Here is a 21,257-nt window from a genome sequence, read left to right as displayed (position 1 = left end):
AAGTTAATGTTTTCTCCTAAATTTATAATTTTTTTAGAGCATATGAAGTTTTTCTGATAAATGGAAAAACGTAGTTTTAAAGAGCATGTCATAAATTCTTTCTGTATGTTGGTCACTATTGTTGGGACTTTTAATTGTTCAAAAATATTGGGTAGTGGTTATTTCATAGACTTGACATCCTGGCATGTGCTTTCAGTTAAATTAAGATTTACTTGCATGAGAATATTACGTTGTATTCTTTGATGATGTTTGTGTGTAAGGTGTTTTTTCCGGGTTTTTATCCATGTAATTTAGCCTTGCATGGACAAAGTAAATGATTTTTTAGTCCCAGCAATTGTGTTGTTTATTTAATGATTAATTCTAGCTTTCTTGCCAGGGTGACGACCTTGTTGGCCTTGATGTTACTACGCTTGAAGAATTGCAGAGCGTTCACATTGAAGCTATTACAAAAATCTGTCATGCAAAGGTGTTAAAATATGTTTGAGTTTTTGTCTTTTCAATAAATGAAGGAAATTATCTCAGGAGGGATAATAAATAAATATGGAAAAATGAAATGTCAGGATAAAATAATCATAAAAGTTTTATGAACATGAATTGGTATTTTATTTTGAATAGAGTAAAGAGTTTTGTTTTTCTATAAATGGGGTAAGATATAAAATACGTAGTTGCTTGTTCTTTTGCTATCCCTCTCTCTCTCTCTCTGTCTCTTCATGCACACACACATACATAGCTATGGTTTACCATTTTACAATTGATAAATGCCCAACTTTGTTTGGAATCTCATGAGTTTTCTCTCGTTTTTCTTTTTGGGTAGATTTGTATCTTTTAAAACAAACATAGCAACTGTTCTGTTAGCAAGTCATATTCTGAGTTGCAACTTCCAACGTCTGTGGACATTTTGTATTGAAAATATGCTTGTTCAAATTCGTATATCTTAAAGAATCTAGAACTTATAATAAGTCATAGCCCCCTTATTACTTCTGGGCTGCCTACATCTCCTGCTTTTCATGCCGCAAATAGATCTGGCTAAAAAGCCCAAAACATGAAAACTAAATCAATAAATGTATGTGATAAATCCAGAAAACGAAACTGTGTTTCACGGGATCATGGTGACTATGGTTTTCAACTTTTCATAGGCAACTTTTCCTTCACTATTACTCTACTTGACCTCTTCACTATTATACTCAGTGATGAGGGATCCAGGTGGGCCTCTTGAAAAGAAATGAAGGATTTGGGTTGCCTAAGTGGATTCAAAATGGATTTAGTTACCTATTGATGTGATATTACTGGAAAACCTCGGAAGAGAGTCTGCCACTTGTCATGCCATATCTATTCTTAGAACTAAAGGAGATAATATTTTCAAAATCTTCAATTCTTCATGTATATTCCATGAGTGATCTTAGTGGATCTCATCTAACAAATTATTATTTTAAACTTCATGAATGAGGAATTATGCATTCGATGCATTATCTTTATCATTGATAAATTACAGTTGAAGCACTCAAAATTTTTTACATTCTCTTTTAACTGCAATGTTTTTATTCAAATAAATACACTGAATATGCTGTCCAAAAATTTCTGGTAATGTTTTCCTAAAATTAGTTTCCTGTCACTTATGTAGACAAAAGGCTTCATTTTCGATTGAGAATAGTAGAAATGGAGGGCCTTCATGGTGTGATGGGTGTATCCAATTTTTTTTTAAACAATAAAAAATTACTTAGCTTATAACCTAATCAGAAAGTTTGGTCACTTTGTATTCCACAATATTTTGTCCATCCTCGCCCTTCATTACTGCTTAACTAATATAAGGTCATAATTTGTCTTTTTTCTTCCTGCAGTGCGCAACTAATGTCTCATAGTGTAATGATAGAAGAACTATTCAGAGATTATGCATATATGTTGGTAAGTTAGTTTGTTTTTGTTAAATATTTTCAACTAGTAATGCCCGTAAACTAAACTGTAATGGGAGGATCGGGTAAAATAAGGTTGCCGTATCTTCTATATTATGCTGATTACTTAAAAATTGGCTTGCCTGTTAAATAATAGTTTTCAGTATGACCTCTATTGGAATATGTTAGGAAATTGAGGAATTTCTTTTGCTCCTATATGGAATCTGTGTGATGGACCAGAAATAAATGGACCTGCTTATTCAAATTTAATGCTTCATTGTGTGCCGCAGATTGTTAAAATGTATGCATAACATATTGTGATGGACAGAGCATAATATGCCACAATTTGTTCCACCAAACTATATGCCGCAGTTCTTCTCCAATCATTACATATATTTTTTAAGTCCTAGTCCTTATTTTGTTCCAGTGTACTGACATTGTAATGCAATCTCTATGTTCATAAAAGAACTATTTCTTCTGCTTATATCTCGTAAAAGAACTAGTAGGTTGGTGGATCATAATCCCCAGTTGCAATATTGTTAGTATTACAGGCTTTTAGACATAGAATTCACATCTATGCAGTTCTGCGGAAAAAACCTAGACACAAGTTTCCTCCAGAGTCTAGCTGTGATGCATTCTTATGTCTTCATGCATGTGTACATGTGTGTGACTTGCTTTCTATGTGTGTGTGTGTGTGTGGGGCACGTGTCTCAAGAGGAGAAGTGAGACATAGAGGACCTACTTGAAGCCTGTCTGAAGTCTCAAAAGTCTCCTTCGACAAATATGAACTCAACCAGAGTTGATCAAGATCAAGTTTTGAATCAATGAGACATAGTTTTGTTACCTGCATCCTACACAAGTACAGCTGCGTCCAGGTTCCTGGCTGCATCTATACCTGTGTCCTGAAGCATCAGTTAGTGATGCATCACCCCTTTTAAAGGTGTCCTGACATAGTTCACATCATTGGTGTGTGCTTTTGTTCTTCCATATTGATTGTGTTTTTTGCGTATTTTTTCATGAAGTGTGTTTTTGTTTTTCCATATCGATTGTTGATGTTGTTTGTGTATTTTTTCATGCTTCTACTAGTTTTCTATTCTCATAAATGGCTGGCGAAACAATTTTTGTGCATCTCAAGCATTGTTTGTTTAGTTTGATGTGTTGCTGCATGCTTATTATTAGTATTTATCCGTATCATACAATTTGTATCATATAGGTCGACAATACTTGTATGATACGCTTAGAATACACATTTTTCATGTGTATCATATGTATATGTGCCATATCATATGCTATGGTGGTGTATCGTACAATATGACCGATATGGGCCATGTCTTATGATATGGTGAAGTTTTAAAAAAATGAGCACGACACCCCTTTTGCTAGATCTTTTTTTTTTTTAAACTGCCTCTTCCCTTCTATTTTCAACACTTTTAAGAGCTTTGGGAGGAAGAATTTTTGTTGGTTTTGGATAGAAATTGCCAAATAAATTGTTGATTTGAGGGAAAAATCACCGGTTTGAAATGACATTTGCTCATGCAAGAACTGTCCATGTTTCAGAAAAGAGGGTTTTGTGTTTCTCTACAAAAGGTATACAATATCTCAATTCAAGTTTTACACGTAGAAATTTTCTAAAGTTTATCATAGGTTTGTATTTATTTTATGAAGAGATTTGTTTTATTTTCTTGATGTGTTGATAACAAAACATATTATGGCTTATGAATGACGAATTATGAATATTCATTACCTGTGATGAGTTTTTTTTTATACAAAATAGATTTTTCTTAATTTTTTGAAATTTCTCCATTTTTCTTGTTTTTATGAATTTAAAAATAATTTTACAGCTTGATTACAATACTTTAAGATATGGTACATTTACAACATTACTTATCGTTACATCTCTTGTTTCTTTCCAACTGCTTAACTGGGATTCTTCAATTAACAACCACTAAGCATGAGCTAAATTTTGTTCAGATTGGATTTCATTTTTCTAGGAATCGTCACTGACTGTGAATCTAAGGGTGCAAACAATGATGTAAAGCTTCGCATGGAACTACACTGGATTTTGTATGTCAGTAGGAAGAGGCTGTGACCTGTATACACAATTCATGTACATATGAAAGGCGTAAGACAATGGATAACATTGCGCTGATATTGGGCCAATTTGAGTCAGCATTAGATAGGAGGAATTTCTTCACAGCATCTTCCCTGTCAGCACTAACCATGAAGGTTTGCTCAAGTTCAGGTCAATTTTCATAATGGAGATCATTAAGTGTCATCTTCATGTATTTCGTTCAGTCTGAACAGTGCTTGCCTTCATACATCAAATTGGTGCCTGTAAATGAAATTTTGTTGTGTACAAATATGTATAAGCGAATCTCCTTTACACTAGCTGCACTCAGCTGTTCCCGGCGGGTAAGTTGCAGAGCACGGGGTGCCTCTATTTGCTAAGATATTCATGTTGACTGCCGCACCTTCAGTGGAGCCTCTGTTGCTGGAAACAGATGCACTTCAGAATTTTGTCTACAGCTGATGAATGCTAACCGTGTGAACATAACATCGAGGATAAATTCCCTACCTGGGAAGTCTATTGCAGGTTGCAGGAGTCCAACCAATCTGATGCTTTTCATTGTCATATATTATCATATATGACTGCATAAAGATGTCTGCAATTTTACAATTGAAGCTCAAGCGTCAGGAGTCCACCGTCATTAACAATTGTGAAAATAGAATATCTTAACAGACAATTGTACCTCCTATGAGATTGAAATCTCTCAGACCAACTTCGGTGCCGTTCAAGATGCCCAAGCAAACATTGCCCTGTGACTGCACGAGCAAGGATTGCACATTTTACTACGAGTTTAAAGGTAAACGAAGAAAGGTGAATTTGGAAGATGGGATCAACAATTCTGTTGATGGAGATGCTTACAGTAATGATCAAATAATTTTCTGGTGGTATTTCGAGCCGTGCCTTCCTGCTGCTCTTGAAGTCCAGTGTGAATGACTTAAAATAGTTCTTGACATCAGAAAAAGATGTGAATGCCTTTGGTCCTTGCCAACACAGGGGTAATGTGATATCTTGAGACGTTTCTCTGATTGGCTTGTTTGCTAAATCTTTGCTTATCTGGAAATTAGCATTAAGCATATACAGAGATTATCATGGAAAAAAGAAAAAAAAATTAACAAATAATGTGCCATGATTGTGACTTACTGCAGAGACTAAAGCTTGATAAGGACGAGAAGTGAAGTAGGTGTAGGAGCTTCCGCTGTCAAATACGGTCATGAGATCTTTAATCTTCTGTTTTCCGAATATCAAATTTGCAGGCCCAGGCGAATACTTCCTGATACGGAACAACAAAAGACAAACATGACATCTTTCATGCATAAATTAGACCTTTACTCAAGTTCGGTCTATATAAGACGAATGATCCAAGTTCCTTTGTCTGAAAAGAAAAAGAACTCCGATCCTTAGGCAATTCAAGTAGCTCTTTATCTAGTTTCATGATTGGTATGTGTGCTTACTGTGCAGGATTCCTGTGCATTGGTATCCATGTAACACCAGTTGAAGGTACAAGTTCATCGCCGAAGAAGAGGTACCCTACACCACCTTGTCCACTGATGCAATGGCCAATTACGTTCCTGACTAGTCCTTGTTCCTTCAATTGAGAGCTGATGCTGGATTTCCCATTGCCAAGGCCCATGAGTCCGTCTGTTGCGGATACAGGGGTTGGCTGAGGGCTCTGTTGATCATAGCCGCAGCTTTTGAATGGTCGCGAAACAGTTAAAAGTTCATGAGCACGTTATGTAAGTTCACACCTTGTGATCAAAACCTCAAAACATGTGCAATCTCCTACAAAAACAGTTACCCGAAAGCAAGAGAGGTTTGAAGCATTGATCCATTGGCTGCATGAAGGTAGAGCGCATCCCTGACAAGAACACCCGATGATGAACTGAGATCGATGTATTGGATCTGGTAATGACATTGCTGGCTGGGACTTTCACATTTGAACCTTCTCAGCGAGCCCAATGCAACACATTGGGGATCATTGCAACTAACAAGGTTCATCTTCTTTGGCTTGTATGGATGATGTGGTCCCTGAAACATATCCCGATAAATCCACCTTTAATAAGATGAGATGGAAGGGCTTAGCATAGTGGGTAGAGCCATGGCTAACACGAAATCTGTTGGAGTTCAACTTCCATGAAAGCCATTCACTCCACAAGCTAAAGCAAGCATAGTCCGTGGGGCGAGTGGTATTGGAGCTATGTGGATCTTGGTGTGGAGCTGGACTAGGCTCCAAACATGTGTAGTACCCATAATAGACCCAACCAGTGTCGTCCAGGCACCCAACTAGGGCTGCACACGAGCAGAGTGTCCTGCTCCATGCAATAGGTTGAGCTCGAGCTCAACTCTACGATACAATGTCGAGCTCAAGCTCAACTAGTTTAACTTGTTTCTAGTAACTGAATCCATGTTGTTTCTTTTAACTTAGTTAACTGGGTTCTTTTAACAAATTCAACTATAAACTACCAAGAAATAGTACACATATTCTGCATCTAAGTATCCCATAATGAAAAACTTAGCAACAGAAATCTCTCATTCATGATGCATCTATGTAGTCAAGCTGAGCGGAATTTAAACAAGCTGGTTCTTACAACTCGAACTCAACTTGTTTAACATTTCAAGCATAACTTTAAACCCGGGCTCGACTCGATTATAAATGAATTGAGTTCTAGTTGAGCCCAGGTCGACTCCTTGTACACCCCTACACCCAACCCACTAAGCCATCGAGACATCAGCACCTTGGAGCCAAAATTTTATGGTTCCACCACTGGGGGTGAAAGTATCAACATCGGGCTTTATGCCACCAAAAGGACAACTAAAGTTTCCTTGCATTGGTGAAATCTTTGTCTGCAAAGAAAAATAACAAAGAGGAGCAAACAGAGAACCAACTTATCAAATTTGGCATGGTTCTACTTTCTTTCTTTTAGAAGAACTCTCCCATAAACTAGGTCAAGCTTTGTTTGCTCAAATAGCCAAATTTGCGTTGGACTTTTTCTGACATTGGAGTTCAACTGCTCACCATGAAGTGGGAAAAGTAGTATGTAAGTTGCAATGGAATTCCCAACTTCTTTTGTTGGTGACTATGAAAATGACTGACGTTCCACAAGAACTTGAACCCTACGGATGAAATCACAATAGTTTGAAGCTCTTAAGTTCAATCTTATGCCCAATTATTCGTTCTTCTAAATAAGGTTACTGAACTTGGAAAGTTGGAAAACGTTAAAGAACCTTTCACTCCTTATAAAGTCGTATTCACTTATCTAGAAAGAGCCAAGACCCATCCAAGAGTAAATTTGCAGGCTTTTAAACTATAAAATTCACATTTATACGGCAAAAGTAGAAGGAAGCTTAAAATTTCAACTTTTGACGTGCAATTGCCTACTTTTTGTACAATTACAATAGCACATGATATGCTATTTTTTTGGGAGGTACTAAAAGAATCGTTTGAAGTGGTGTTATTAAAATAGATTCAGCAGCCGAATCGGTGAGACCAAGACCATCGCCAATTTAGGTGAATTGGCCAAATATATTAAAAGAATAATTGTCCTTAAAATAATTAAAATAAACATATAAAAAACTTTAAAGATAAAAAATTGAAAATGTATCAAAATAATCTTTGGCAAGCGACATTAGGCATCTTTAAATCAACATTTCAGATATTGGGCCGATTTTCATAACACTGGGTTGCACACCCTTCCCCCTAAGAGGCCAAAACTGAAAAGAAGGGAAAAAGTATTCTTTTCCCCTGCAAGGACAAGAACCCCCACAAAAAAAAAGGAAAAAAATATTCTTCTACCAAGCAGGGGTCTATCCCCCAGCAGAGTTTTTCCGGAGGAAGGGAAACCACCTTTTTTTTTTCTCAAAAAGACGAAAATGACCCTCACCTCACTCTCTTGTCTTTTCAACCTTTGTGCCCCTGACTTGTTTTTCCGAGAATTGTTTATCCAGATCCGCTTAATTTGGCAGAGAAAATTCTTCTGTGTTTGGTAGCGTGGGAAAAATGGTAGACTCATAAAACTTGTCGCACAGTATTTTTCTTGCCCATCTAAGCTCTGCTTAGAGTAGTTACCTGAGAACAGCTGACGCAAGGGGCGTCGCATTGGATCCACGTGAAGTCGCTGCCTGTGTCCACGTCAAGGTAATATGGCCTAGGGGGCGACCCAACCCACAGTGTCACGTAAAACAACCTGCAAATACAAATCTTTCATTTGGTTAACAATGGCGTCGCCCAGAAACCACCCTGTTTCCCTCGAACCTGCAGAAAGGTTGCTGATAAGGTGGGTCCTGAAATCACCGTTGCATCTGCAATTGGCTCTTTTCATTTCAACGATCACCATTTTCACATTAAGGAATGGGCCATTTTCAATTGGCTACTTCTTTTTTTCATTCCTTTTCTTGGATATGGACAGCAAGACAAGAGCCACGCCGGACTGCTTTAAAACCATTTGTTTATTCGTTTTCTAGAGAACCGCGTCTGAATGACACTTCAAAACCAAATGTTTGATGCAAAACCAAGTTTTTCTTTTAAAACTAAGTTTTTGGAGTGTTGGGTGCTGTCAAAACTGAGTTAGAAAATCCAAAACCAAAACATGATTTTATATGACAGAGTAAAACTATTAAAAAGACAAAAACTAGATTTGGGTATCCCCCAGTAACTAAACCAAGTTTAAAAAACTTAGATTTTATAAAACCATTCACAAATTGGTATCATCCAAAGAGGGTAGTAGACCGCTTACAGAAAAGCAAAGATACTGATACGGAGCCATTCTTTAGGAAATCGCAGAGATGACATTAACAGGGGTTGCTGTGTGGCACGTAACTCGAGATGTTCAGTTCATTGCATGAATTCACTAGTTTCGAGAAGATTCGTCACCAAGCATACGGAATTTCTAATTTCTCTGTCACAGCGAGTTAACGACCCCGAATTTAAGCATTGATCGAGAGAGTGAAAGAGAGGTTACCCTTCAGGATAGACGCTGCCTCTGATAGGCAATACGAGGGAGGTAGACGAGCTGCCACGGCGTCCGACGCCGCCGGTAAATCCGCCGCTTCTCCCAGCAAGGCAGACGGGAAACTGAAATGCGGCAAAGTTGCAGAACACCACAAAGACCACTACTGCAGTGAGCCCGACGAACCTCCCCATCTTCTTCTCCCCCATCGTCACCATAGCTCTTTGGGACTTCCAAGCACAACTACCTGTTAAGTTGCCAATATACAAAGGAAAAGGTGTGTATATATAGCACACGCACACACTCTCTATTTTCAATCAGAAAACAAAGTGAAAAGAAGAGTTGGACTTGGTTGACATGGGGAAGAAATGGATGGACCCACAGTTGAAACTTTACCTACAAGAAAGAGAGGGAATGGCTTGAGGGGTCCTCTCAATTCATGGTGGGGTAGTGTACCTGTTGTTTTGGCCTTTCAGGAAGATGATGAGCTTGGGGACTCTAGAAAGGGAAGAGAAGAGAGCTGGCCCCATATAAAGAGCAAAATGAATCTTGTTCAGGAAGGGGTATGTTTCTTGGGGGTCAAGGGAGGATAGGAGGAAGGGGAATAAAGCATTAGCATCTTGGCTGCTCTTGTTAATTTGGGATGAAGCGATTTCTTTCTGGGTTGTCGTTGTGTTCTATTCTCACTCCAAGCACTTTTTATTACCGCAAAGTGGAAGTTTTGCACCTCCTTTTTTCTGCACGGATGATGCTGAAGTGAAGCAAACCATATTCTGAGGACTAATTTAAATTGCTGCTGCGTGCCATACAGAAAGTGGCATCCTTGGTGTCGAACGGATTCCGTGAGCAGTCAAAATTACACTACGTGTGGTTTTAAATAGCTTTCGCACCCATCGATGCTGGTCCGCCATTAAGCCTGGACATCGAGTTGGTTTGACCCAACAAGGAGCCGGGCTGCCCGACACTCAAAAGTCATACTGGGCTCGACCCGACACCCAAATGGGGTAGCCCGTAAATTAACGGGCTGTCCGGTGCCCGGTGACGGCCCAGCCGGGCCCGGTGCTTAGCCATACTAGTGCTTTTCTAACACATTTGATTTGTCTAACTAGTCAAAATTAAGCCCGAGCATCGAGCCGACCCGACACTAAAAACTCGAGCCCAGGTTTAGCCCGACACCTATAACCCAAGTCCAAGCCAGGCTAAATTAAATTTAAAAATATATTTTAATTTAAAATAATATATAACTATAATTAATCACAATAAAATATTATAATTATATATATAAATCAATAAAATATATATTACAAAAGTCTTATTGAGATGAACCGGACATATTCAGGCCCACTTGGACCGGCCCAATAAGTTATCGAGTTGGCTCGGTGATTTTTTTTTGGGTTCAAGCCTGGGCTGAATCGGGCTATCCCACCGGCCCAACCTTAATCAAAACTTACTGTTTTAAATATATATATATATATATATATATAACTAAACTATCTTTAATAAAAAAAGTTTATATATAAATATAAATAAATAATAAGACTACTAAGTAGTTGAAGAACTATATTACAAATGAAATTATATATATATATTCGTTGCACCTACACCAAATTTATTTGTAAAAATTGCCACTTTTGCACTCCATCAGCCCCCGCACCCAACACACATTTTGTATAGAAAACACATTTTTTGATAGATATCTAACGTCTTTACCATGCATTCTCTTGATAGAAGTCACATAATATAAACAATAGATTGCTCCTTTTCAGCATCCGTTACCTGATACTTTTTAGTTAAAGTGGTTCGACGAGTCTCACATGTCAGATCAACCTAAGAATGTGATTTGTCGGTGATTTTGCTAGAATCACCGATGCCTTTCTTCTATCTTCCACTTCTAAGATGGAGGGTAGTTCGGACATGCCAGTAGTATTCTCTCGCTACCCTTTTTTAGCTTAGTCACCAGGCAACGCTCATGAACCGTTGGATCTCACGATGAAGAGTGATCCACACAATCCATATCTTTTTTGCGGCTGATGCTTGTGAGACATGGAAGAAAGAATCTGGTTTTACCTTGTGGGGAGAGAGAAAGAGTCACACGCTAAAGATAATGTTTTAAAATCTGGTGACTCAGGACTCGACTCGTTTATTGTTCACTCCTCGTGCGGTGGGTTAACTTTGGTGACTCGGACTAGATAGATTTCGTTAACTATTGTTTTTAAAAGAAAGAAAAACAACATATAAGTTGTCATCTAAACATAAAAAAAAAGTTGTGAAATGACTTGACATATATAATTCATACCATCAAATAATAATTAAGTTACATTTTCTTTTTTTTTTTTGATAACAAGAAATTGGACAGTTAACCTAATGTTCCTACTCTATAATTGTATATTTCAAAAAAAATGTGGCAAGAGTCAACTTATCAATGAAAAACAAGTCGATGAAGACCAACACTAAGATTACTATATTCAACATTTGCAACTATTTACGGTTAACAGGCTCGACATGTATGTTAATATTATGTAAAACTAAAAGTCCAAAAGTAAAGAATACAATGTCCTAAAAATTCAAATAAATACACCTTACAAGAAGTAAAGCCTAATTAGCTTTAAGTTTTCATTTGCAATATGAAAATTTACTAAATTCTTATATTTCAATAAGTTTGAAGATTCAAGTCAAAAAGTAGGTCATTAAGTAATTACAAAACAAATCAAATTGCCAATTACAAAATACAAAAAATTTATCACTGAACTACACCGAGTCAACAGGGCTTTGGCAGAGCCAAACCGAGCCATACCCAAGAAAAGCCGAGTCATGGCCCATTCATGCCGAGTTCCAACAAAAAAATAAGTCCCCCCCTATTGGGTCGACCCAATAGAGGACTGAGCCAAACAGAGTCAACCAAATCAACTAGTTGACTCGGCGAGTTTAAGCACTGGTTAAAGAGACACCAATGACTGGATAGAACATTGAGCAAGGAGAAGATGAACTAATATCTCTTTGTACGGCCGATGAAAACTTGACAGCCATTCACATTCACAAAATCAGGAATTGACATTGGCTGATTGAATTAATTACCTATCAAAGTCTAGATAAAGCTGCCCAATGCCTTCTACTACGAGCAGGCATGTTCCACAATATCACCTTCATCTTCGCTGCCAACTTCCTGAATCCATAATCATACAACATTGCTTGGCTTCGGAGCTTCTAGTTACTGCTCAGCGCTGTCATCCTAAAACTAGTAGATTTATGTTTCGAGATGCATTTTTATGAACCATCTTATATGAGTGTGCTTGTAAATTCAGACTTTCATACATTACAAGGTGGATCCACCAACTTGCAGTTGCAGAAAGGTCCTCAACAAGTGTAGAAGCTGTTCATGCGGTAGTCTGGTTCAAGTCCCATAATACAGTCACTGAATGTTTACCCACTGAAATTAGGGGGCTTCACACACTATTCTGTTAATTCCAATGGAACTTAGCAACTGAATTCTCCTTACAAACATAAGCCACTTAGATTAACACATAACAAACCGGGCGCCCGTAAAACCATCCTCAGGACACAAAGATTCATAATTGTACAAGGAAATAGAGAGCCATTTTCTATTTCTAATTCTTTTCTTGCTCCTGCATTACCAAGATGCTGATGTGGTTGGGATACTTTATCTGCTCAGATATCTTATCTGCTCTTTTAGAGAAGATTTACAGCTCAATCTTCTCTTTTTCTGTTAGAACAATCAAATAGATCAAAATGTTAGATGCGCTTATTCAGCTAATGGTCAAAATACACTTTTTATCGCTCAGGTAGTGACTACCTTCTGGGAATTGAAAGCAATGAAATACACTGTTTTGTAGCAGAAATGGAAGTCCTTATATTGAGGATCAGATTGTCCTATTTCTACTTCAGGAACACCTTATATAATGATGAAGGTCCTCCTAGGTGACAGAAGCAACTTTTAATTTCCATACAAGAGCAAGTTTTAATTTGTTATCAGCTAAGATGATGAATTCAATGAATTCTTCCCAATAACCATCTCCATTCATGGACTCTGATGCCCGAAAGTTGGATTGTTTGCAAAGGCTTTGTCCACATTCCGCGTGAAGAAGACCAGATTTACTTATCAATTACATGACTGCACATACATGACTCCATGGACTAGGACTAATGTACTTGTTCTGAACAGTTCAAACCCCCCCAGAAAAAAAAGAAGGAAAACCCACCTAATTCATAACTAAACACAGCACCAGACAGGTAAACTCATGCTTAGTATTGAATTTAAAAAGGGACTGTTGCACAATGATTTGGCTGAACAAGAATTAGGTTGCCTGCATTTCAGAGTATCATGAATTGTATTCATAGAAGATATGCTCACTCACCTAGATAAGCGAGCAAGCAATTGCATTTCCTGTGCTCGAACTACAGACAGTCTTAATGACATAAACAGCAGAAAAATCGCCTATCCGTCACAACCACTACAGCAAGAGGGGAAGTTCCAAATTTTATTTGCAAAGAGGAAGACATTGGAACACTCAAGTCTCTTATACAAGCGTATACATACTATGGTATTACTAACGAAAGCCTGAACACAAAGCGAAGCAGAGAAGAAGACTGCAAGACAGCCAACTGGGAGCACCACCATCGCATATACATACTATGGTAGTCTAATCAAAGCCTAAACACAAAGCGAAGCAGAGAAGAAGACTGCAAGACAGCCACCTGGGAGCACCACCATCCATCGCTGGTCCCCGACCAAAGTATTCCGTCCTACGGATCTGAGCTCCCCTTAGTGGCGGCGGCAGCGGCGGCAAGATCTTCATCAATGAAGATATCCCAATCGCCATCCCACCTGATGAAGAACTCCGTGTCAGTGAAGTATTGGACCCTGTGAACATCCGGCGCCGGGGTGTAGAGGTAATCTCCAGGCCCCAGCTCGTAGCTCTCCTTCTTGCTCAGGTTCCACACCTTCTTCCTGCCGCTCAATACCACGAGGTCGTGGCCGAACGTATGGTGGTGGGCCGGCTCGAGGCTGCCGGCCGCGAACCTCACAATGGCAGCTGTGGGGCTCTGCCGGACAATCTTCATGCTCCCACCGGGCATGATCGCCACGGGTTCAAACTCTCGACCTTCCCTCAACGAGCAGATGGCGCAGGAGCCCCCTGGGCCTCCAGCGGAGCTCGCGCCAGGGATCTTCGACATCTCGGACAGGGAGTTACTCAGAAAGGTGTCGATCTCGCCCGGCCAGGCGACGCCACCGCTCGCCCGGCAGGGAGACTTGAATGGAGTATCGAGCCAGGCGTCGACGATCCCCTGGGCCAGCTCCGGCGGAGTGAACATTCCGCTGAGGGAAAGCACGTTGGAGTCATTGATGGAGCGGCAGTTGACGGCCTCATCGATGGTGCCGCAGGTGGCGGCATAGACGCCAGGGAACTTGTTGGCAAAGATGGAGACGCCGACGCCAGTGCCACAAGCGAGGATGCCGCGGGTCTCCGTGCCGTCGTTGCCGGAGGAGTGGGCGAGGCTGACGCGGCGGCCGATCTCCTCGCCAACGGAGTAATACTTGCCGGTGCCGAGGTCCTCGACGTCGATGCCTTTGGAACGGAGATGGGCGACAACGGCATCCTTGAGCTTGCAACCGAAGTCGTCCGCTCCGGTGATGATCTTCATGGCTTTCTTCTCGGACGCCATTTACAGGAAGCGAGCAAGAGAGGGCAAGGGTACCGTAGTTGAATGGTGGGTTTGTAAAGGGAAAATTCTTGATAAGCCTTTTGTGTTTTCGTAAGCTTCCTCTGTCAAATCATGGGTGTTTCAAAATCCAAAAACAGACATGAATAAAGACAGCTCTTTCTTTAAATATTTTATAAAGAACGATCTATCATTTAGATTGATTCTTTACGATCTATCATTTAAGTTGTAGGATTGATTCTTTCGATTATTTTATGTATATAAAAGTATTTAATCATCATATTTGCCCTTTCCAACGCAAGCTGCTGGCATAGGGAACATCGTTTTCTTAAACTTCCTCCTTAAACACAAGCAGATTGAACTATGGTTTCATTTGTCCCAAAAGATGGCCGGGGGTCTAGGCGCATCCCTGTGATGGTTTTGTAGGGATTTCTCCCTTTCTTCCATATACAAAACCAAATATATATATCTTAAAACAGGATCATGCTCATGCTAAATTATTGAAATAAACAAAACTTTAAACTAAAGTGGAAGCGTACCTAAATGCATTTGAACTGGTGCACAGGAAGATCGCAGTAGAGTCTTCTAGGGTACGTGCGGCGCGCTTGAGGTCTCTCTCAGATGGAGAAGAGGAAAACCCTAAAAACCAACGTTTCAGGCAACCATTGCACGACCCCATGGACCACTACCATTTTATAATGAGGACAATTACGAATTCCACCCATCAAAGAGTCCGTAATTACGTACTGTTATCTATACATTTCAAAATTACCCCATACCATCTAAAATGACGTAATATCCCAAAATGCAATCACTTAAGCGGATATTTATTTTAAAACAGTCATAATGTCTAAAATTCTTCATAGACATATGTCGGCCCACCAAATGATCTTACAATCTCCCACTTGGACCAAATATGACTTTATACATTCAGACATTACACAAAACCTTAGGAGCTCATAATTGCTATCTTATTAAAATGTCATTTTCACCAATCTCGTCCATGACCATATCAACACAGAACCAACGCGACTTTCGCTATACTAAAATTAGCTAAACCTTCAATGATCATAAATGTTAACACAATCAATGACATAGATCTGATATGGATGTATAGCATGAGAATTACATGTAATGTGATTACAATATGTCTATTTTCAACTGGTCCAACTTTAAAACCTTATGGAGATCAAAACATAAACACAGAATGGAACCAAAGAACTTTAAATTTTATTCTGCAGAAAACTGAATATGTGTCCATACATAAGAGCAAACAAAATACAAACTCCTACTAAACCTGCACATCGTCCAAGGATAACACCCCCATACGAACAACATTTTCATGAAAGACCTTATGTGTTAAACCCTTGGTAAACAGATCCGTAATCATGGAGTTTGTCCCAATATGCTCTAAACACCTGACCATTCTGTATCATCTCTTTAACAACCCAAAAACTTAATGTTTCGACTTTGACAAACTGTGGCTGTTATTAAAGTACATGACTGCTAAATTATTGTCACACAATAACCTTAGTGGTCTTTCTACACTATACATAATGCGCAGCCCCGTGACAAAATTCCGCAATTATAAAACTTGATTGGATGCCTCGTAACATGCTATGCTACTGTCTTGGCACCCAGTAAAGTCAGAATTTGAATACCCAATGATTTCCTACTGGTCTGACTTCTTGTATGTGAGCATAAAACATTTTGTTCTTTGTAAGTACCTCAATACCCTTTTGGCTGCTTCCCAATGATCCATACCAGGATCACTTAAGTATCTGCCTAACATTCTGATGATAAATGCAATATCCAAACGAGTACAAACCTGAGCATACATAAGGCTTCCCACAACAGACGAATAGGGAATCCTTTCAATTTCCTTAGATTCGATTTCACTTTTAGGGCACTGTTTGAGACTAAACTTGTCTCCTTTAGTAAGTGGAGTATTTTCTGGTTTACAACTTTTCATGTCATATCAGTGAAACACCTTATTAATGTAGGCCTTTTGTGATAATCCAAAGAATACCCCGAAAACGATCTCGAAATATTTGGATCCCTAATACAAAAGATGCACAACCAAGATCCTTCATGTCAAACTTTGTTGACAAGAAATTCTTAGTTTCATGCAATATGCCTACATCATTACTTGCTAGCAATATATCAATGACATATAAAACCAGAAAGATAAATTTGCCCCTACTGAACTTTTGGTATACACATTCATCAACCATATTAGTTTCGAAACCAAATGAAACTATAACTTGATGAAGTTTGTAATGACTGCAAAACGTGCTTTAGTCCATATATGGATTTCCTTAGTGACACTTCAACTTAATTTTCTTGAGGTTGTTGAGTTTGTTCTTCAGTATGGAGATCGACATCATTGCCTTCTTCTGAATAGAGTGGACTCAGGTCCCTATTCAAAGGCAATGTTCATAACCTGATCACCTCCCAAACTCAATATCCTCAAAGAAATGAGTGTTTGCCGTTTAAAAGAAAAACTTACTGGATGAATTATAAAAACTTATAACCCCATAATGTTTGTTCATTTTCCCTTTATGCATTCAATGCAAACATTAAAGTCTGCAAAATCAAGGAACTCAAGAATTCTTTTTGACATAAGCCTTTATATTCTATTTTCAAAGATATGTCCTAAGCGCCAATGCCATAACATAGCAGAATTCTCTTTGACTAATTTTCTTTTAGTACCACTAAACGTAACACGCAAGGTTTCATTATATGAAGCAACCGTATCAAGCAAATAAAGGTTATCGCTACTAGACAAAGAACCACTGGCAATCAAATTTGAGTGCAGAAACAACGTAAATTTACTTCCTCCAAATAAACAATAATAACCAAATTTGTTCAGTAAGAAAATAACAACCAAATTCCGTCTAAAAGGCGGTATTACATAAGTTTCTATCAAATTCAAATAACAACCAGTCTTTAACAATAACTCAAAAATCTGCTATGGCTTCAATCTTCGCCTTCATGTCATCGCCCTCATAGATGAATCTTTCAGCAGCAATTGGCGTCCGACAATTTAGGCAGCCATGCACGGAAACACTTATGTGAGTAGTAGCAACTGAATCTACCCACAAGTGCCTTGTTACTGAAATTAAATTAACCTCAGAACAAACCAAAGTAAAAATCGTACCTTTCTTTTCACGCCATGCGTGATACTTAGTACAATCCTTCTTTATATGACCTTCATCCTTACAAAAGAAGCAGCTTGATTTGTCTTCCTTATGTTTCTTTTGTTTCTTGATGGATGCATGATCAACTGCAACTTCCTTAATAGCATTCTTTTTCTTACTTTCAGGCGTAGTAGCCAAGTGAGCACTTTCTATCCTATCATGCTTCAATCTCTCATCTTCTTCCACACAGTGCAAAATGAGCTCATTAAGAGCTCATTTCTCATTCTGACAGTTATAACTAACTTTAAACTGTCCAAACTGTGGTGGAAGAGAAAGAAGAACCATATGCACTATAAAGTCTTCAGATAACCACAGACCTAGCCCCTGTAATTTTGAAGCAAGATGAGACATTTCCATAATGTGCATCCGTATGTTCCCCTTACTTTTATACTTCAGCGTCACAAGTTTACTCAAAAGAGTGCTTGTTTCAGCCTTTTCATTTTTAGCAAAACGTTTTTTAATCTCTTTAAGGAACGCCTTGGCACTAGCCTTTTCAATAATAGAGCTCTTAAAATTTTCTAGGATTGATCTCTTCATGATCATTAGACACATGCGGTTTGAGCGTTCCCACCGTTCAAAGTACCGCTTATCTTCATGGGAACTTTGATCTGTTGGATGAGGTAGGCATAACTCCCTAAATGCAAGGTCTAAATCCATATAACCTAGAACAATCATAACAGTTTCTTTCCAGTCCTTAAAATTCGAACCATTTAACTGAGGAACAGTACTCAAATTTACAGATATCATGAAAGCAGAACTCACTGTACAAAGAACAAAAATACCAAACATGCTCACAATCAAAACATGTACAAAAATGAAATAGCAAATATAAATGAATTTAAATACAATGGCCTAAATCCCATCACAAGGTACAATGGCCTAAATCCCATCACAAGGTATCGGTGCAACGTTAATATCCAATCTTGGGATTGAAATACTAACTGCAAGTGGTATTTTTGGTCAACAATGAATATAGATAATTAACCCTGTCAAACAACGAGCCTATCTTTGGATTGACTCGCTATTTACATGAAAACATGAAAAATTATCACATATTCATTGCCCTGTATACTTAAACCTGACCAAACAACAATCCTCCTTTGGGTTGATCATTGCCCGCATGGATCAAGTATACTATCATCTAATGTTCAAAACAGGCAAATTCGTACAACAGAGGTCATTTTGGCGACATAAAATACAAACTTACTCATTTTAAACAACAGACATGGCCAAAGATCAAATTCATAATCCAAACATTCATTTAAAGTACACCCACAAATTTAAAACATGCAAAACATGATACATGAATTAAAATTTACATACAAATTTGCTCTACATTAAATCCAAAACCAAATGATTCAATGATGTGACACATACAAAATTGTCTTATATTGAATTCAAAACCAAATGGTTCAATGATATGGGCCCAAAAGAGTCCAAAATTTTATAAACCGATACCATAATTGTACTTAAGTGGGTCAAGAACCACTAAATCGGCCTTAAAGTGGCCCTTATCGTTCTTAAACCACAACTAGAACACCCACGTGCCCCTAAATAGGGCTGAACCGGTCTAAAAATTGGACGAACCGGTCAAAAAATAGACCGTATCGGTTCAAAAAAACCCACTGAATCGGTTAATAAATGGCTAAAATCGGTTCTAAAACTGAATAAACCGGTCTGAAAAGCCCTGAATCAGTTTGAAAATCAACTGAATCGACTGAAAAATAACTGAACCGGTCCGAAAATGGACCGAATCGGCTCCAAAACTGAATGAACCGGTCTCCAAAAGGTTCGAAACTGTCTGAATCGGATTTAAACTTAATGAGCCGGACCCAAAATGATCCGAATCGGCCCCCAAAAGGTCCGAACCGGTCCCTAAAAGGTCTGAACCGGTTCTGAATCGAGTTGAATCGTTCTGTAACCGAATGAACCCGTTTGACTCTTTTCAGAACCGGTTTGACAAGGATGAACCGTTTCTCAAAAAAACTTAAACCGCATGGATACAGAGGCGCGGGCGGGCGGCAAAATGAATATTTTTTTTTTAAATCTGATGGATCCGGATCGAGTCTGCAAGACCCGACCCGGTCCGCCTGCCCGCGTGAGCGATCGCGGGCGTTGCCTCCACCGCTCGCCTGCCGAACGGCAGGCGGGCGGTGAAGCTCCACCGGCAGGCCACCCAACACCGTGGGTGGCCGCCGGCGGGTGCCGCCAGCGTCGCCGGACGTCGGCCGCCACGATGGCGGGCCGACGCCCGCCGGAAACAGGCCGATTCTGGCCGGTTTCCCCTTGATTTCAAATCTGCCCCTTTTCCCTTTTCTTCCTCTTGAGTGGCTGCGACAGACGCAGGGGAACCACCGACGGGCCGGCGGCGGGTCGCGCCAGGACGGCCGGCAAACGGCTGTTTGCCTTCCGGCGACGGTTGCTTGGCCGTCCCTTCGCCATACTTCCCTGTGTCTCAGGCGACTGTAGCGGAAGCCCGAAAAAAAATCATCCAAAAGATCAACGATTCAACAATGAGCATAGGCTCTAATACCAATTGTAGGGATTTCTCCCCTTCATGCATATACAAAACCAAACGTATATACCCTAAAACAGGATCATGCTCATGCTAAATCATTGAAATAAACAAAACCTTAAACTGAAGCGAAAGTATACCTGAATCCATCTGAACTGGTGCACGGGAAGATCGAAGTAGAGTCTTCCAGGGTACGTGCGGCGCGCTTGAGGTCTCTCTCAGATGGGAAAGAGGAAAACCCTAGAAACCAACGTTTCAGGCAACCATTGCACGACCCTAGGGACCACTACCATTTTATAATGAGGACAATTACGAATTCCGCCCATCAAAGAGTCCATAATTGCGTACTGGTATCTATACATTTCAAAATTACCCCATATCATCTAAAATGACATAATATCCCAAAATGCAATCACTTAAGCGGATATTTATTTTAAGACATCTATAATGTCTGAAATTCCTCATAGACATATGTCGGCCCACCAAATGATCTTACAGGTTCATGTAACTAAACCACCCTCTTCCCATCTCACACTTTCCATACATCCCTGTGCAAGTCCACTTTGCTACTGAAACTTCCTAAGATTATGTTTCAGATTCTCACACATATTTACTTTGAGTTACCAATAATAAGTGGTAAATCTAGTTAAATAGAAGGGAGAGTCGCAAGATTCTATCCCAATAATGTTGCAGTCTGATTACATTGAGCATTAGATACATTGAAGTGACATCAACTAGACTTTTTGTTTATTGATTTTTCAACAAAACAAAAAATTCAAATCTTTACCAACACATGGTAGTGCATCGTAAAGAATATCATCAATGTTTCTCTGAACATTGGTCAAATGTTTATCAACATTTATGAAAAACGTTGATAAAACTATGACTAACATTCAGACGAACATCAGTAAAAATCCTTAACGATGTTCAACAATCGTCAAAGGGCATTATCACCGATGTTTA

The 21,257-nt window shown here is 39.2% G+C and overlaps 3 protein-coding genes across 5 annotated transcripts in view; 1 reads left to right on the top strand and 2 right to left on the bottom strand.

Moving 5' to 3' along the window:
* LOC116246252 (kinesin-like protein KIN-7E, chloroplastic) overlaps positions 1-4,233 on the top strand; it is a 37,746-nt gene extending 33,513 nt beyond the window's left edge. Inside the window, exons 24-26 of one of the 3 annotated variants that reach the window (XM_031618019.2) lie at positions 377-466; positions 1,839-1,902; positions 3,881-4,233. In XM_031618019.2, coding sequence (XP_031473879.1) covers positions 377-466; positions 1,839-1,859 — 111 coding nt within the window. In that variant the 3' untranslated portion in view covers positions 1,860-1,902; positions 3,881-4,233. Of the gene's footprint in view, positions 1-364; positions 467-1,838; positions 1,903-3,860 lie in introns of all 3 variants that reach the window. The other 2 variants (XM_031618017.2, XM_031618016.2) reach the window with 2 other exon arrangements.
* On the bottom strand, positions 4,137-9,434 carry LOC116246253 (aspartic proteinase Asp1-like). Its single transcript, XM_031618020.2, has 10 exons — positions 9,297-9,434; positions 8,913-9,147; positions 8,021-8,138; positions 5,753-5,982; positions 5,409-5,645; positions 5,098-5,227; positions 4,816-5,010; positions 4,640-4,712; positions 4,465-4,552; positions 4,137-4,380 (listed from the first exon to the last, which is right to left on the bottom strand). The coding sequence occupies exons 2-10, from the start codon at positions 9,116-9,118 to the stop codon at positions 4,275-4,277; spliced, it is 1,383 nt and encodes a 460-aa protein (XP_031473880.1). The 5' UTR covers positions 9,119-9,147; positions 9,297-9,434; the 3' UTR covers positions 4,137-4,274.
* A 3,936-nt stretch (positions 9,435-13,370) lies between these two features.
* On the bottom strand, positions 13,371-14,660 carry LOC116246255 (DNA damage-repair/toleration protein DRT102). Its single transcript, XM_031618024.2, has one exon. The coding sequence runs from the start codon at positions 14,580-14,582 to the stop codon at positions 13,662-13,664; it is 921 nt and encodes a 306-aa protein (XP_031473884.1). The 5' UTR covers positions 14,583-14,660; the 3' UTR covers positions 13,371-13,661.
* Between the last annotated feature and the right edge of the window lie 6,597 nt (positions 14,661-21,257).

The sequence above is a fragment of the Nymphaea colorata genome, chromosome 1 (assembly GCF_008831285.2).
Source record: "Nymphaea colorata isolate Beijing-Zhang1983 chromosome 1, ASM883128v2, whole genome shotgun sequence".
Lineage (NCBI taxonomy): Eukaryota > Viridiplantae > Streptophyta > Magnoliopsida > Nymphaeales > Nymphaeaceae > Nymphaea > Nymphaea colorata.
The sequence above is the reverse complement of the archived record's forward strand: the minus strand, read 5'-3'. Positions and strand labels throughout refer to the sequence as shown.